A 14466-nucleotide genomic window follows, 5' to 3' on the forward strand; every position below is an offset into this window, starting at 1 on the left:
TGGCTTATTAAAAGTCTCTAGTTGGTATACCTACCTATCTATAGGTACCATCAAAAGTCCCTGGGAACTAGTTTTTACATTGTTACATCTGTTTGAGACATGATTGTAAAGCTGAAATCATGTTGGAATGAAAAAAAAAAAAGTGTTGCCTAGATATAGATAAAATTTCATACATAAAATCACAAAATTAACATTTGTACCTAATCTGAAATTTGTTTGGAGGTGGGATGGACCCTTGTTTCTTCTTTTTGAAAAATTACAGCAAAAATAGGTAGGTACACAATATGTAAAAAAATAAGCTCAAGTGAGGTAAAAATGTCCAAATTTGGCCACCTAGAGTTTTTTTTTTTTTTTTTTTCAGTATTATTAGGCAAGCTATAGATATCACATTATTTATTAACTTCAAATCCATATCAATGAAAAGTAGATATCTACCTAGAGAGAAAATTTCACATCCATTTACTAATGAGCACATTATTTTTGAAACAGAATTTCTCATACTTTCTATACTCTTAATTTTTCCAGTTGAACACCAAAGTGGCCACTTTAGGGGGTTGGCCAAATTTGGACATTTTACTTCAAGTTGGTACGAATACAAATATTCGATTTTTTTTTTAATTCTTCCAATTTTTTTTCTTAATTCAACTATACGTTTTTTATTCAAATGCTATTATTTTAGATAATACTTTTCATCTGTTCTTTTCTTTCATCTCGCCCCTTTCTTCGATTTCATAATTTTATTAGTATAGGTATTCAAAGACGACCAATATTTTATTATAATTTTAAAAAATAAAAAAAAAATGTACCTATCTTCAGACAGTTACAACGTTTTTTAAAAATGATTTTATTATCCTCAGAATTTAATGAAAACACTATAAAATTCATATTTAACATAAATTTGAATGTGACCATAGTAAAAAAAAAAAAATCATTTTAAATGCCAAGACGCCAAGATATAATTAAAAGACTTGACTTCACTCAAGTGAAGCAAATAGACTACCTATAAGAACTGTCGTGGGAGTTTTACATAGAATGAACAAGTATCCATCATTTTCAGGGTCATCTTCAACACTTATCCAGTTGAAAAAAAGAAAAAAAACTGCTGGAATTTACTCGGTAAGTCGAACATCGTCCTTCAGAATGAAAAAAAAAAACTAATTGACCACAGTAAGTTTTTAATTCCATGAATCAAGTTATCCTTCAAATCATAAAGAAAGTAATTCCTCATTCCAGTAACTTTTTTAGGATCCCTTTTCAGTAAAATATTTAAAGTAATTTAGTTTTTCACTAATTAAATAATTAGGTGGTATTTTTTCAAATATTAGAAAATTAAATAGGTATTACACACCTTGCTACTCAAATCACGTACCTAGTTGCTTCAAACATAGGTATGCTGAGAAATGTTGGCAAGTAGAAAGAAATGGAAAATTTTATCTATAGTTAGATAGGTAAATAAATTAACTATTATCCCATCTACTAAATTATAATTTTATAAGTTCAAATTATGAATTACCTATTGTTGAATTCAAATATTTTTTTTAAATGTTAAAATAAAAACCAGGCACAATCATAAAATACCGTATCAAAAAATAGCTTTTCCTCCACCTCTCGCTTTCCAATTACCAGAAAAAATCATCATTTTTGTAGAAGTAATTGATTCTCGAATTAGATATCTTACCTATTTGTTTCGATTCTGAATTACTTGACTCAATTCTGCGTTAAGAATTTGTACCAGATAGAATATGCCCTGTGAAACATCGTACACGAGTGTCTTGTTAATTGCATAGAATAAATTATGCAGGCGTTTAAAAATCATTAAAAATAGACACTCTTGCTAAAAATTTCTCAAAAAATGAAAATAAAAAGAGGTTTGTTTTGTTCAATTGAAAGCGTAAAAAAAGATACCTTCACTTGAAAAGGATTGAGTCATGAATCTCATGACTCACGAGTAAAACCATATTTCAGGATGTGGGTGATTGACTGATTGTTCATTTGCAGGAATTATTATTAATTTTTTTTAATTTCTCAATTATTGAACTCATAATACAATTTGACGATTTAAATGAATATTAAATGTTAAAATGTTATCAAGAGATTGTAGCCTGTAGGTAAATAAAGTGCACAATAACCGTATCACGATAAAGTGAAATCAATACGATAACGTCTCAATTTACCAAATTTAACCTTTGATCTTGATAATATGGTAATATTGAATGAAATTATTTTCAAGTGAAATATTATAACTTTACAGAATGATTTTCACACTAAGTACAATGACAAAATTGAATAAATTTCGAAAAAAAATTCCGCCCGAACAGGGACTCGAACCCTGGACCCTTAGGTTAAAAGCCTAATGCTCTACCGACTGAGCTATCCGGGCTCATAATGAGAATATGCGATTTCACGCTACACAGTCAAAGTTGCTAGTTCCACAAAATAGAATCTGCGTTTTTCCAGTTAATTGGCAAAATCTTGAGATGAATCATTCAAAAAATAAAATAACAACAGAGTGGTTCATTTAAATGATTTTGATATTAATCAATTTAATTACCTAATTGAATATAATTAATTAAATTTAAAACATCTTCTTCGCTTTTATCGACCATGAATAAACCGGGTGTCTAATTATAGCAGTTTGGAGGATCACAGCGTTTTGTGTGGAGTAGAAATCACCATTCATCTCCGTTGTTTTATTCGCAAAAAATTGGGATTTCGTCTCCACCAAAATACCTGAAATATCTTGTGAATTCGAGGTGAACTTGAACATTGAATAGACGCAAACATTGATAAAAAGAAAAACAATATTATAATGCATAACATTGCTGGAGAAAAGAGAAAGTTCTTTTTCGCTGCTTCGCAGACGCCGTTAATGAACGCAGAATAAACATTTTCCTACGCTGAAAACATTCTCGACACAACAGATGAACCACAAATAACGAAAGTTTTTATGTTTGGTAAGTGTTTTTTATGCTTACTAATTATGATAATCCGAGTTGGTCGAATCCGAACTCCGAAGTGAAAAATGTACAAACAACTGTTCGATATTTCATTGCAGAGTGGTCTCCTGGGTTGAATAATAATGGAACTTCCGTTTCGCGAAGTGTACAAATGTTCTTGGTTAAAGTTACCCAATAATAATGAGAAGAAATTAGCCTCCATTCCTAAGGTAAGTGTAGCTAGCTATCACTCTTGAGTAACATCGTGAATCCTTTACCTTGATACCGTTCCTTAATCAACTGGTGTTTCAGCAATGGGTTATATTTTGCGTTCATAACGATAGTATTCCATTTCTGGAGGTTTACACTGATGAGAAAATGGCCCTAACACATAAGCCAAATGTCAGTTACCAACTCACCAATGTGTTACATATAACACCTTCTATATGTCCTCATGATGACGACGAATACGAATTCGTGATTACATTTCCATCTGAGATGGTTCGTTTGACTGCATCTTCTCAGTGAGTAACCTGATCTATGTCAGCTTGTGTGTTTGTTTTATGTACGTACGATTTATACTTAATAATGTTTCTATATTCTTTAGACACCAGATGATGAGTTGGGTGAAACGTTTAAATGCAAAGTTACGCGAAATGAAACTCTTAGCTCCAAGTGAAAATCTGTATACGAGTCATTTACCTGATAATAAATCTCATCTATTACCCACTCGAGATCCTAATTCACCTCTACCTTTACCACCTGCTGTACCGTACATTCCTCCTGGTGTTGAACCAGTATCCGCCTCATCAACGGATAACTCAGGTATGACAGACGATGAAAACTAAATTCCATCAATTATTGGAGAATCTGTATTATTGTATGTTCTTCCAGATGTTACGAGTAATCGAACATCAGAGGTTGAAAATTCTATATTGGATGATAATTCCCGTAATGCTCGAATCAATTCTCAAAATTCATCTGCGAATGCTCAACCGTCAACAAGTTCACACGAAATTCCCATCTCCCCTGTCGAAAGTTCTTCCTCATCACATAATAGGTATGAAAATAACGATGTATATTATTTCGGCGATGAATTTGTATTGACATTGGTTGTTCTATAGACATGGTGAAAGCAGCGAAACGAACGACAGCAGTCGAACCGCGTCGAATAATGTCACTGTGATAGAAGTCAGTTCTGCTCCGAATGGAAATATATTCTCATTTAATGGACTTAACGATAATTTACTCGAAATCGAAAGAAATTCCAACGAGGCGACCAATGTATCTGTTATGCCCATCAATACTGAAAGTTTCCCTACTCGAAGACCGATCAATATTGAATGCCCGGAGGAGAGAGCTGGACAAAATACTGGTAAAAATTAATACTTTTACTAGAATATTGTTTAGAACTTTTGTTTAAAAAATAATTCTTTTCAGATGTTAGAAATAGTGTCGAAAAACCTTCCACTCCCATTGTCGAACGTAATCATGAAAATGGAACGGAGAATACTCAAAATATTAATTCGAATTTATACGAACACGTTTTTTTATCAACGTCTTCTCAATTAGGATCAACTAGTAATCAATCTACTTCTAATTCGTGCGTCAGTACACCTTTATCTCCTATTGCCACTGAGAACAAATTACATTCGCCCATCACATCTGTAAATTTACAGCATTCGTCTACGCCTTCGCAGGTATGCATTTTTATTACTCATTTTCTTCTACTGTCAGATGCGACGAATTGATAAAAATGATTTCAGCTGCCAAAAATGGGCCGAGGACGAGGAAACGTTCGAGGAAGAAGGCGCAGTAATTCAAATAGCGAAGGAAGTTCCGCCCACCAAGCTGTAGCCGCTGACAGGATAAGAACTGCTGGTCCTATGATGAATCCAAATCAGCGATTAGCTCCTGCTCCTCATCCTTTTGTTCGTCAAGTACGTAAAATCAATTTTGCAGGATTTTTTCAAAAATTGTAAAGTTGATGAATTATTTTTTTTTTTTCTGTTCAGGTCAACAGCGAAGATCCTGGTAATACACGTATTACATTGAGGGAACAACAAGTAATGCAATTAAGGAGAGAAATGTCACATCCCGGAGGAGTTCGTTTGCAGCTTAGAAGGAAAGACTGTTTAAATTCTATCGCTTTGATTGATGCTTTTCAAGCCGTGTGGTAAGAATTGCTTTTTTTTTCGATGTATCCTGGTATAGTTATTCCGATAATTTCAATCATGAATCTGGTACAGGATTGCTGGTTGGAAGCAGAAGGAACACCCAATGCTTTATACAGCCCTTCATATCGGCGATCAACTAATAAGTTTAGGTGGTAAAATGGTAAACAATGCTGCAGATGCCCAGAAGTTGATCCGAGCATGGCCTAGTCTTTATGTAAATGTTTACTATACTAATTTCTATAAATACCAATGCATTAAGTAATTTTCTAATGAACTTCTTCCATCTTTAGATCGAATTTGTGATACGTAGATTACCATGTGGTCGCGTTTACGCTTTACGTAAAGAACAAGAAGGTCAGAATCTTGGTATTGTACAAGAGAACAATACAGCTGAGATAAAAGAAATTGTACCTAAAAGTGTAATAGCAGCTCAAGGTCTAACCTCAAGAGTTCGCACGATGAATGGGTTATCGTGGACTACCTGGTACATAACGGAAATAAACGGACGTCCTTTAAATTTATTTTTCAAAGATAATGAAGTTCGAGACCGTTTGAATGGAGTAGGTTTAGATATTTCGTTATTGGTTCAGCCATCAGATCTAATTAAACAGATCAAAAAACAATTAAAATTAGTCAAAAATTACAAGGAGTATATAGTTCAGTGATATAAAGGCGAGTACTCTATACGCCTTTAATTTTACCAAAGAATAATCTCGGTATTTTAGGGACGCGTGGAATTGCATTAATCGGTGATATGTTTTAGGGATTACGTATCCCATTATTCAGTCAATATTCGTTGTGATTGAATGAAATAACTGTTCCTTTGTTCTGTTATTCTGAGTGAATATTCGATACATTACCAACGTGGAATTATGTGCAATACGTAGCTTTTAGTATATGGAATCGTAGTTGTTATTAATAGATAGCTTTTTGTTTATGTGCAGAGATACTTTTTATTCTCTTCGATGTATGAATGTTCGTGTAACAAAAGTTTCATTCCTTTTGTTTTAATCTTTTTTTTTTCATATCAAAGTTATTTAGTGTATTAATTTAATTTACGTACATACATTATGCTTTCGTTTAATTCAATGTACTTTAGAAGTACGTGTTGCAGTAGTGTACCTGTGACCGTAGTTCCGCTTTCTTTTATTTTACTCGTGTAAATCCAATAAGGCAGGTTTTTTTCTCAATTTTTGAATTTCTATGTAAACATATGTGATACGTGACATTTTTCAATTCGCCCAATGCTCAGTTTGGAAGAGTCTCAAGTTGTCGTGTCTATTTTTCTTTTTAATATAAAAATATTCAAGTGTACTCGATGGTAAATTTTTTGCTCAGATGAAATTTTTTTCGATGAGTTGATAACTTTTTATAAATATTACATGCCACAATTTTACGTAATAATTATTAATATTATACGCGCAGCTTAATTACTTGGATCCCATAAATATTTGAAAAATAATATTCAATTGTCATTTTTAGTGAAATTTTTTCTTCTAACATTGCAATTTTTTTGTTGACATTTTTACTAAAAAGAAAGTAATGATCTCCAAAAAAAGTGATCCTTTTTTAAGTAACTTTCCCCCTTTTTGAATCCAATTGTCACATTTCTTTTGAAATAAAATTCTCAGAATTGATCAAATCCCATTTTGGATACGAATTACGAACAAAATTTTTGAGGTATCAGTATATTATTAGACTTTTATTCTAATTTATAGTTTAATGAATGAAGAACCGAATGCACCTTTTGTATGGCATCGGTAATTATTTTCTATGTTCATTGACTGTTTAAAATAGCGATAAGACTGTTTCGATTGAGAACTGACGTTTGTATAATCCAGATTTTAATTAAAAAATTTGATCGTAGCCGTGTGTCTGAATTTCATCTTTCTTCTGTTCAGATCTGAATTCAGAATGTAAACTCTCAGCTTTCTGCCTTGAGTTGATTGAGCTAATAGAAACAAATTTCTTCATACATTATGTAGAGAGAAAATGGCCATGGCATCAAAAATCTTCAATTTTCAAAGATACCTATCTAAAATTTCAATGTCTTCACCTTTGAAGATGAGAGTGTTTGGAGTGATGTGATCAACCATTGAGTTGGTTAGTATATTAATTATGGCAGTGACCAGTCCATTGTATCTATTTATCAAGTTGGAATTTGAATTAACAATGAAATTTTTTCTGCCTCCTAGTTTTTCACCAATTCAAATCTTCGGATTCGGAATCCGTATTCAAATTTTCCAATTAATTTTCATTTTTTTCAATGTCATAATCAGTGTTGCCAGATTTTGAAAATTTCAAGGTTCTGTGTTTAACAAAAATCTGTTTGAATTTTGTTTTGTTCCTTTTTTTGAAGCTTTTATGATTTTAAAAATTCAATTATTATTTGAATAATCAAACGAAACATTTAAAATGAAAATAAGCTTACGAATGACCGAAAAAAACGTTTATGCAAACGAAATTCATGGAAAAAAATTGACAGCGCCATCTTGAAATCAATTTATGAGCTCTCGAGTTCCGATATTTACTTTATCATTTTACATTCTGTGATATTGCAATGGGGAAAAAAGAAAGGATTTAGTGAAATGAAAATTATCGTTTTATGCTAAATATTCATTAAATAGTTTGTCTTGTTACGTTTCAAAGTAGCAGTTTGAAACCTCGATATCGATTACTGAAGGTATGTAATAGTTATTTTGCCCAATGATCTGTAATTTTTAGTCAATTGCGTTGTTTATCACTGCACCACATTTATGTATTTATTTAGGTCGAATGTTGTATATTGGTGTTTCGTGTTATTGAACCCTTTTGCCTTGTAAATCCTTTCATCTGGGTTTCATGCAACGTCGTGCTTTGGTCAAAACACACATTAAATGATACAATATTGATAATCGAATTATTTCAGTATTACAGCTCCACGATGAAGATACCGAGTGACGAAACACCTCAGAACCACTCTAATGGTGATGGATACATATCAGATGATTACGAGCAGCTTGAAATGGCCCCAGCTCCGATCAGAGATGGTGACTTTTCCGAATACATGTGGATGGAAAACGAGGAAGAATTCAATACGCAGGTTGGTACATATACCTTTTGAATGCTAATTTATCACGCGTATCGTAATAAAAATGTGTTATTTTCTGCACGAATACAGGTGTTACGAGAACTGGAAGAACAAGAATTGATGGAAGAATGCATGGCAGCCATGCTAGGTGAGTCGGCCCCCAACGAAGGAAACGAATCGCAAAATGCTGAAAGTAATCACGCCAATAATTCGCGGACGTCTAATGATAGCTTTAACACTTCTTTCAACGGTCTCTCTGATTCTGTAAATAATTTATCACTTTCTTCGAACGGTGTCCGTAATAATTCCAGTGATAGCTTCAATAATAGCCACTCCCAGAGTTCGTCTAATACGCAGTCCCATTTCTCAGTTCAGAGTCGATTGTAAGTATCACTTTTGCACTATTTTTTCGTACCTTAACCGTATCATAAATTCAACAAACACCTCTACTTGCAGAAGCCGACCGAGACCGATGGACAATAGTCGTAGTAATACATCGAATTCTGCTACCGAAAACGGAAGCAAGGTATATATCGGTTGACCTTTTCTAACATTTCATTTATGATGGTTTTTTAATTTGAATTAATTTTCAGTCCACTTTGAACCCGGATGCTAAAGAATTTGTTCCTTCTTCGCCACGTGCTGTAACAAGCTTATCAAATGCTGGAGAAGAAAAAGTGCCTTCGTAAAAGTTGCCGAATGTTTGAAAATTAATTCTTTTGATCGGCTGTGATGGTAATGATTGTTGTAATGTTCACCACATTACCAGTCTCCTCCATCTCTGATGTATTTAAGAAGCTGCAATCATAAATTTTAATGTATTGTAATTAGTTTACATTTCTTTATATTTGTTTTTTTTCTCTCGAATTTACTCATAATGCTGGTGAAATTTTGCGTTTCGAATTACGTACTTCTGTATTGTTTTGAAAACACTCGTGAAGAAATGTAAACTAATATTTTTACTTTTAACCATGTTCAATTCTTAATCGACTGTAAATATGTGAAATATGATTTGTTTCAATTATGGACCTAATTGCAGTATAAAGTATTCTTTCTTTTTTTTTTTTTGCAAATTGCTCATTTTACAGTCGTTTGTGTTTCCGCTTAATCAAACCAGTTTTAGTGTATAGCAAAGCTTTTTTTTTAAGTCGTTTTTAATTTTGAAACATAATTTGTGTTTAGAAAGATTATTTTTAAGTTAATTGTTTCTCTTCATGATTTGGAATGGGCGTTTTATTTTTCTCTTTTTGATATACCCGGTTACCAATTTTTGGTTAAAATTTTAAAAATTCTCTTCATTTTTAAGCGTAGTTTTTGTTTTTTAAATGTGCAGCTTTCAAGGGTACATTTGCTGTTTTTCTGTTTGGTTGTAAATCGTGTATGCAAATGTTCCCAACGTCACCGCTTCTCTTTTTCTCTTTCTTTTTTTTTTTACGTTTTGCATTTCGTAGATGTTTTCTCATAAATATTTACAAACTGATCGAATCATCGAAGGATTTGCTATTTTTATGATGCTCGAACGGTCATTAATGAAAGTCTACATCACAATGATGATAATTTCGATTACGATTGTATTGAAACGTTGTATTATCTTTATCGTGTCACCATTTATGTTACCAGTATCACGAATTTACTTTTAAAACGCTTTGCCAGATCATTTCACCTGGTGTATTTATGGTACCTCGAGTACGAGTATAAAGGTGATTTGTTTTTAAGTGCTTTACAATCTTTTATTATCCATACTGTGTGATATGCGTAATTTTTTTAATTTATAAGAGAATGGAATAGAGAATCGTAAATTACGAAAACAGTGTATAGTGTATGCATTATGACCTGCCGATGTAGCGAAGAAAATAATACGAAACGACGTTGGTTATTTTAAGTGATATAGATTAAGTAGTAATAACATAACACAGGTAATTATCACAAAATTGTGTTTACAAAAAAGTGTGTATTATTTGCGCTCGCGAGAGCGCATTGATGTTTTTTTTTGTGATAATTTGTGATCTACTCGCATTTTTATTACGTAATAAAAATTTTGAGCTAGGACTGTGTAATGATATCAGATTTTTAAAATATGGTATTGTCTCGTAGATTGTAATTTCATCAATTAGTAATAATTGTTATTACTGTAGAAACGTGCTTATTTGTGTATCTGCTGATATTTTCTTCTGATTAAATATTTATAAAAAGTGAATCTTTGTTTTGTACCTAATTTGATGTGTAAATGGAGATTAAGCTTTAAATTATTCACGTTGTCCAGTGACAGTTTTGCTTTTTCAAATATCATGAATAAATTATCGTTGTTTTGTCACATGAAAAACGTTTCTGGCTGCTTCGAAATTCCTTCTTACGATATCATTGAATTCAGTTATCAATGAAATATGCCTCGAATAACACCTATCACTTTTCACGATTTTGTTTACGAATTCATACACGTACCTTGTTCCATATCATTGTTCTTCACTCGACCTTTGATAATGATAATCTGCCAGCGTAGCCGAATGTTTAGCTAGCGATTGCTAGGTGAGATCAAAGACCAATCCTGAATCCACGCCCGGCCCCAAATTTTGAAGAACACTTGCTCTGAAAATTGATGATTGGACATTTCCTCCTGATTGGTGAATTATCCCCTTTGAACTCCCCCACCCAGTGCAAAAATAAAATCCAAAACGTCTGATCAGCATTGCTCATTAGGTACCTAATTAAAAATAATGAAAAAAAAAGTATACCACAAACAGAAATTTTATTCAAACGAATAACCATTTTATAACTAGGTAAAAATTAGACCGTGATGTATAAATTTGATTCGAGGTGTTACAACATAAATAGTAAAAATATAAAAATAAATAAATATCACAGAAGGTTTGTCCAAAAGTATAAATCATCCAATATTATATTGTTAAGTACGTACATCGCTCAGTAACTCTCGAGAATCATCTCAATTTCCAGTTACACTGAAATATTTACATCACAATGTAAAAAAATTATATCCTCGAAATAACATTAATATCACATGAGAAAATTCTCCTATTATCGTCTATAAAGTTTAACAGCTACCTTGCTCTTAGCAGTCTTGTAATTATTACTCGTAATAAAACTTAAAAAATGATGTATCCAAAAAGGTAACATTTCGAAAATCGAATTTCTCCGCGAAAGTAATCTAATAACACAGTAGTGAATTCATATTCAATGGATTAATCATCTGAATAAATGATTTCTATAATAATTATTCGAATCGGGCTGTTTCAGATATTCCCAAATCCATCGAAAGTATACGTCATTTGCTTTACACTCTGCAACAGTCGCCGGTGATTCTGGAGTAGCTCCGTACGAATGAATACATAAACCGGTATCTACGTGTCTTATCATCTCATTCTAGACATTGAGCATAATATTAGACGATACTGAGCTTCATTTAAATGTACGTGAGATAAATAGTTGGGTTCTTACCTCGTACGACCATACTTGTTTGGAGTTACCGTCACATCTTGTCAATGTCACATTCCCTTTGGAATTCTCCGCTGGTCCTGCTAGCCTACTTGTCTTTTGCTGAACTTCTGCGCATAATTCTTCTCGTCTGAGTTCTCCAGTCAAGGTCAATGAAAAATACTACAAAATACAGGAAATTACAAATGTTTTCAATTTTTTCATGTAGATTAAAAAAAGCTAAGAGCTTACTCACTTGAGAAGTGAACAGTTTCGGGTGACAATTATAAAGACCTAAATTATGGGGTGTATCTTCGCCGAAATTTAAATTATCGAAACAGAAATTCCTCACTTTTGATCTCACCTAAGACAAAAAATCTCTCATTAGGACTCATTTATTCAGGATTTTGAAGTTATTACTGGAAAAAATAATTTACTCGGCCGTAAGCTTGAACATTTTCGTCTAAAATGAATTTTTGCGGGATCACGTTTTTCAAGTACCATGCAAAATCGTGACAATGGAGTTTATCTCGCAGTTCTTTACGTGTTGAAAGATCGCCGAGTTTGGCTTTCTAAAAAATTCATCAATCGGTTAATTCCTTGGAGAAGGAGAAAAAGTTAACGTATGAAAAAAAAACCTGGAAATACCTTTAAATCAGGTCGATGCAGGTAAAATAGACGTTTGTACTCGTCCATCCAAACTTCCACCATTCGAGCAGTATTGATTCCATGAGTATCTTTTTTGCCAGGAAAAGTGTAAGGATGGAATGATCGGAATATATGTCCGACCCGAGAACAAGGAATTATTTCCAACGAGCCACCGCATTGCCATATCTAAGGAGAAGAAGTATATTCAAGGTCATTCAGAATTATTATTTGAACCGTTCGTATAAAAATTATGAACGTACTCGAAACGACATTTCCAAATTTTCTCCACCCCAAACTTCCATTTTAGAATCATACGAACCAATTTCCCAAAAATAATTACGATCGATAGCAAACAAACCACCGGCCATAGTAGGAGATCTACACAAATAAGATGAATTAAATCATGAAATCGAGAAGACGATGTGTATAAAATGAATGAATTAGCACCTTGTAGGATCAGCGTCAGTTTCACGTCTCCTTAGTTCATATTCCGGTATTGGAATCCAAGTGAAATGTCCAGACCAAGTAAAACCACCAATTTGGAATTGACGATCGTAGTTGAACATATATCCCATGGTTCGATCATCGATCACATCGATAACGGGACACACTACAGCATTTTTTTGTTCTTTGACACGTTGTACCAAAGGTTGTATCCTGGAAAAATAATCTTTTTAGCAACTAAGCTCAGAATATAAAAATATGACGATTCTTTTCCTTCAACATACCAATCGATACCACATTCACAATGAGAATCGAGAAACACCAGCACGTCTCCGGTGGCGATTTGAGCGCCGGCTAATCTCGCTTTGATTAGACCATTTCGTTTCGCTAATCGTACAAGTTTTACTTTATCAGGTAGACGAGTTCTGATATAATAATCTAATTTTCCTTTCAGATCCTCTGTAAAAAAATATACCAATAGTTTTAGAAACTCAATCAATCGATGCGTGACCATTACAAAAGATGGAGGTACAAATGTACAAACCTCGATCGCTAGAATCATCGACTAGAATAATTTCTTTCAAGAGTTTATCCGGTGTTCTGATCAATGCACTGTGAATAGTTCTCATCAACGAACTCCAAGCTTCATTAATGAAAATAATTATAATGGAAGCGGTTGGTAAATTTTCCTCGTAACTTCTCGTTACGCACCTAGAATACAATCATTCGATGACGATTTGTTGTTTTTTAACGTGATTTTAAAATCAAACGAACATCTTACAATGGATGCCTGGCATCGGGAACTTTCCGCGTAAATGATATCTTATCACTGAGAATTTTATTGAAAGCTTCTTTCTTCATGCATTTTTCTACCTCTTCTTCAGTCGTATACGGAACCACTTTAACCGGATCACCATAGTCTCCCAATCCGGGTACGATTTGATCTTCGTCGGCTTTAATCATTGCTTCATAACTATACACAGGCGCTTCTTCCGGAGGTCTATGATGATGAGGTTGAGGATGATGAGGCTGCGGATGCGCTGCTGGTTCAACGTAATGATGTTCCGGTTCCTGATCCTGATCTGCTTTACCTCCTCCATCTTCTTCCAACATGTACTGAGGTTGCTGTTGTGCTTTCAATAACACTGCAAAATAATAAATTAGTCGTAATTTCATCTAGGTTAAATTTACGTTATGATTTCTCTGCCTACCTCTGTTATCTTCATCTTCTGCGATGAATTCCGGTATAGTTTGATTTATAGCTCTGAGATTGACTACGATGATTCTCTTACTTGCTGCATCAGCAACTTGCAATGTACTGTGGTAGAGTTTTTTTATGAGCAAAATACAAATGATAAGCAATATTGCGAAGCATATTCTTGACATTAAATGTCTTCTGTTTCTCAACGAAATGGTTTTTATCATGATAAATGATTAGAAATTTACATCACTTGAAGTTTACAAATTTTAACCCATAACGCAAATGAAACATGACTAAAGTTTCATGTTGAACACAACGTTTTTATTTTTTATATCTAAATTTTAATTCATTCTTGAAATTTTAACAAACATTTAAAAAATATCAATATTTTAATCAAGTATTCAAAATGTTTTGAACTTGAAGTTTGAACTAATCACTCGGAAGAAAAGAAATATTTTTTTCATAGAGCGAATCATTTCGTTCCTCTGCGCAGACCGGGTCGCGCATGGTGAAACCTTGAAGAATAAAAACAGAATTCCATTTTTTCGCAATAATAACATC

The 14466-nt window shown here is 33.1% G+C and overlaps 3 protein-coding genes and 1 non-coding gene across 5 annotated transcripts; 2 read left to right on the forward strand and 2 right to left on the reverse strand.

Annotated features, from left to right (window-relative positions):
* Positions 1-2307: 2307 nt before the first annotated feature.
* On the reverse strand, positions 2308-2380 carry TRNAK-UUU (transfer RNA lysine (anticodon UUU)). Its single transcript has one exon. It is a non-coding gene; the product is annotated as a tRNA-Lys (tRNA).
* Positions 2381-2750: 370 nt separating this feature from the next.
* LOC135843074 (uncharacterized) lies at positions 2751-6979 on the forward strand. The gene is made up of 11 exons (XM_065360820.1): positions 2751-2954; positions 3056-3166; positions 3249-3460; positions 3544-3761; positions 3831-3996; positions 4061-4311; positions 4377-4636; positions 4703-4876; positions 4952-5112; positions 5186-5327; positions 5404-6979. Exons 2-11 carry the CDS (start codon positions 3080-3082, stop codon positions 5776-5778), a joined length of 2046 nt encoding a protein of 681 aa, XP_065216892.1. The 5' UTR covers positions 2751-2954; positions 3056-3079; the 3' UTR covers positions 5779-6979.
* Positions 6980-7637: 658 nt separating this feature from the next.
* Positions 7638-10380, forward strand: Paip2 (polyA-binding protein interacting protein 2). Of its 2 annotated transcripts, none has more exons than XM_065360923.1 (5): positions 7638-7796; positions 8022-8195; positions 8274-8566; positions 8640-8709; positions 8777-10380. In XM_065360923.1, the coding sequence occupies exons 2-5, from the start codon at positions 8037-8039 to the stop codon at positions 8870-8872; spliced, it is 618 nt and encodes a 205-aa protein (XP_065216995.1). In that variant the 5' UTR covers positions 7638-7796; positions 8022-8036; the 3' UTR covers positions 8873-10380. The 2 variants fall into 2 exon arrangements, with proteins under 2 accessions (XP_065216995.1, XP_065216996.1); XM_065360924.1 differs by having other exon boundaries at positions 7644-7796; positions 8030-8195.
* A 532-nt stretch (positions 10381-10912) lies between these two features.
* Positions 10913-14335, reverse strand: LOC135844327 (polypeptide N-acetylgalactosaminyltransferase 1-like). The gene is made up of 11 exons (XM_065362492.1): positions 13916-14335; positions 13486-13849; positions 13249-13415; positions 12989-13163; positions 12708-12917; positions 12521-12638; positions 12261-12446; positions 12050-12184; positions 11869-11976; positions 11637-11795; positions 10913-11561 (listed from the first exon to the last, which is right to left on the reverse strand). Exons 1-11 carry the CDS (start codon positions 14127-14129, stop codon positions 11385-11387), a joined length of 2013 nt encoding a protein of 670 aa, XP_065218564.1. The 5' UTR covers positions 14130-14335; the 3' UTR covers positions 10913-11384.
* Positions 14336-14466: the final 131 nt, after the last annotated feature.

Source organism: Planococcus citri, chromosome 4, assembly GCF_950023065.1.
Source record: "Planococcus citri chromosome 4, ihPlaCitr1.1, whole genome shotgun sequence".
In the NCBI taxonomy this organism is placed as follows: domain Eukaryota; kingdom Metazoa; phylum Arthropoda; class Insecta; order Hemiptera; family Pseudococcidae; genus Planococcus; species Planococcus citri.

Bases quoted from the DNA above. Each gene is read 5' to 3' on its own strand.
- Paip2 (XM_065360923.1), top strand. From the start codon at position 8,037: ATGAAGATACCGAGTGACGAAACACCTCAGAACCACTCTAATGGTGAT. The intron at 8,567-8,639 runs GTAAGTATCACT...CTCTACTTGCAG, and splicing joins TTCTCAGTTCAGAGTCGATT to AAGCCGACCGAGACCGATGG. The intron at 8,710-8,776 runs GTATATATCGGT...ATTAATTTTCAG, and splicing joins CTACCGAAAACGGAAGCAAG to TCCACTTTGAACCCGGATGC.
- LOC135843074 (XM_065360820.1), top strand. From the start codon at position 3,080: ATGGAACTTCCGTTTCGCGAAGTGTACAAATGTTCTTGGTTAAAGTTA. The intron at 4,637-4,702 runs GTATGCATTTTT...AAATGATTTCAG, and splicing joins ATTCGTCTACGCCTTCGCAG to CTGCCAAAAATGGGCCGAGG. The intron at 5,328-5,403 runs GTAAATGTTTAC...TTCCATCTTTAG, and splicing joins GAGCATGGCCTAGTCTTTAT to ATCGAATTTGTGATACGTAG.
- LOC135844327 (XM_065362492.1), bottom strand. From the start codon at position 14,129: ATGATAAAAACCATTTCGTTGAGAAACAGAAGACATTTAATGTCAAGA. The intron at 12,185-12,260 runs GTATTTCCAGGT...TGAATTTTTTAG, and splicing joins TGCATCGACCTGATTTAAAG to AAAGCCAAACTCGGCGATCT. The intron at 11,562-11,636 runs GTAAGAACCCAA...CTCAATGTCTAG, and splicing joins AACAAGTATGGTCGTACGAG to AATGAGATGATAAGACACGT.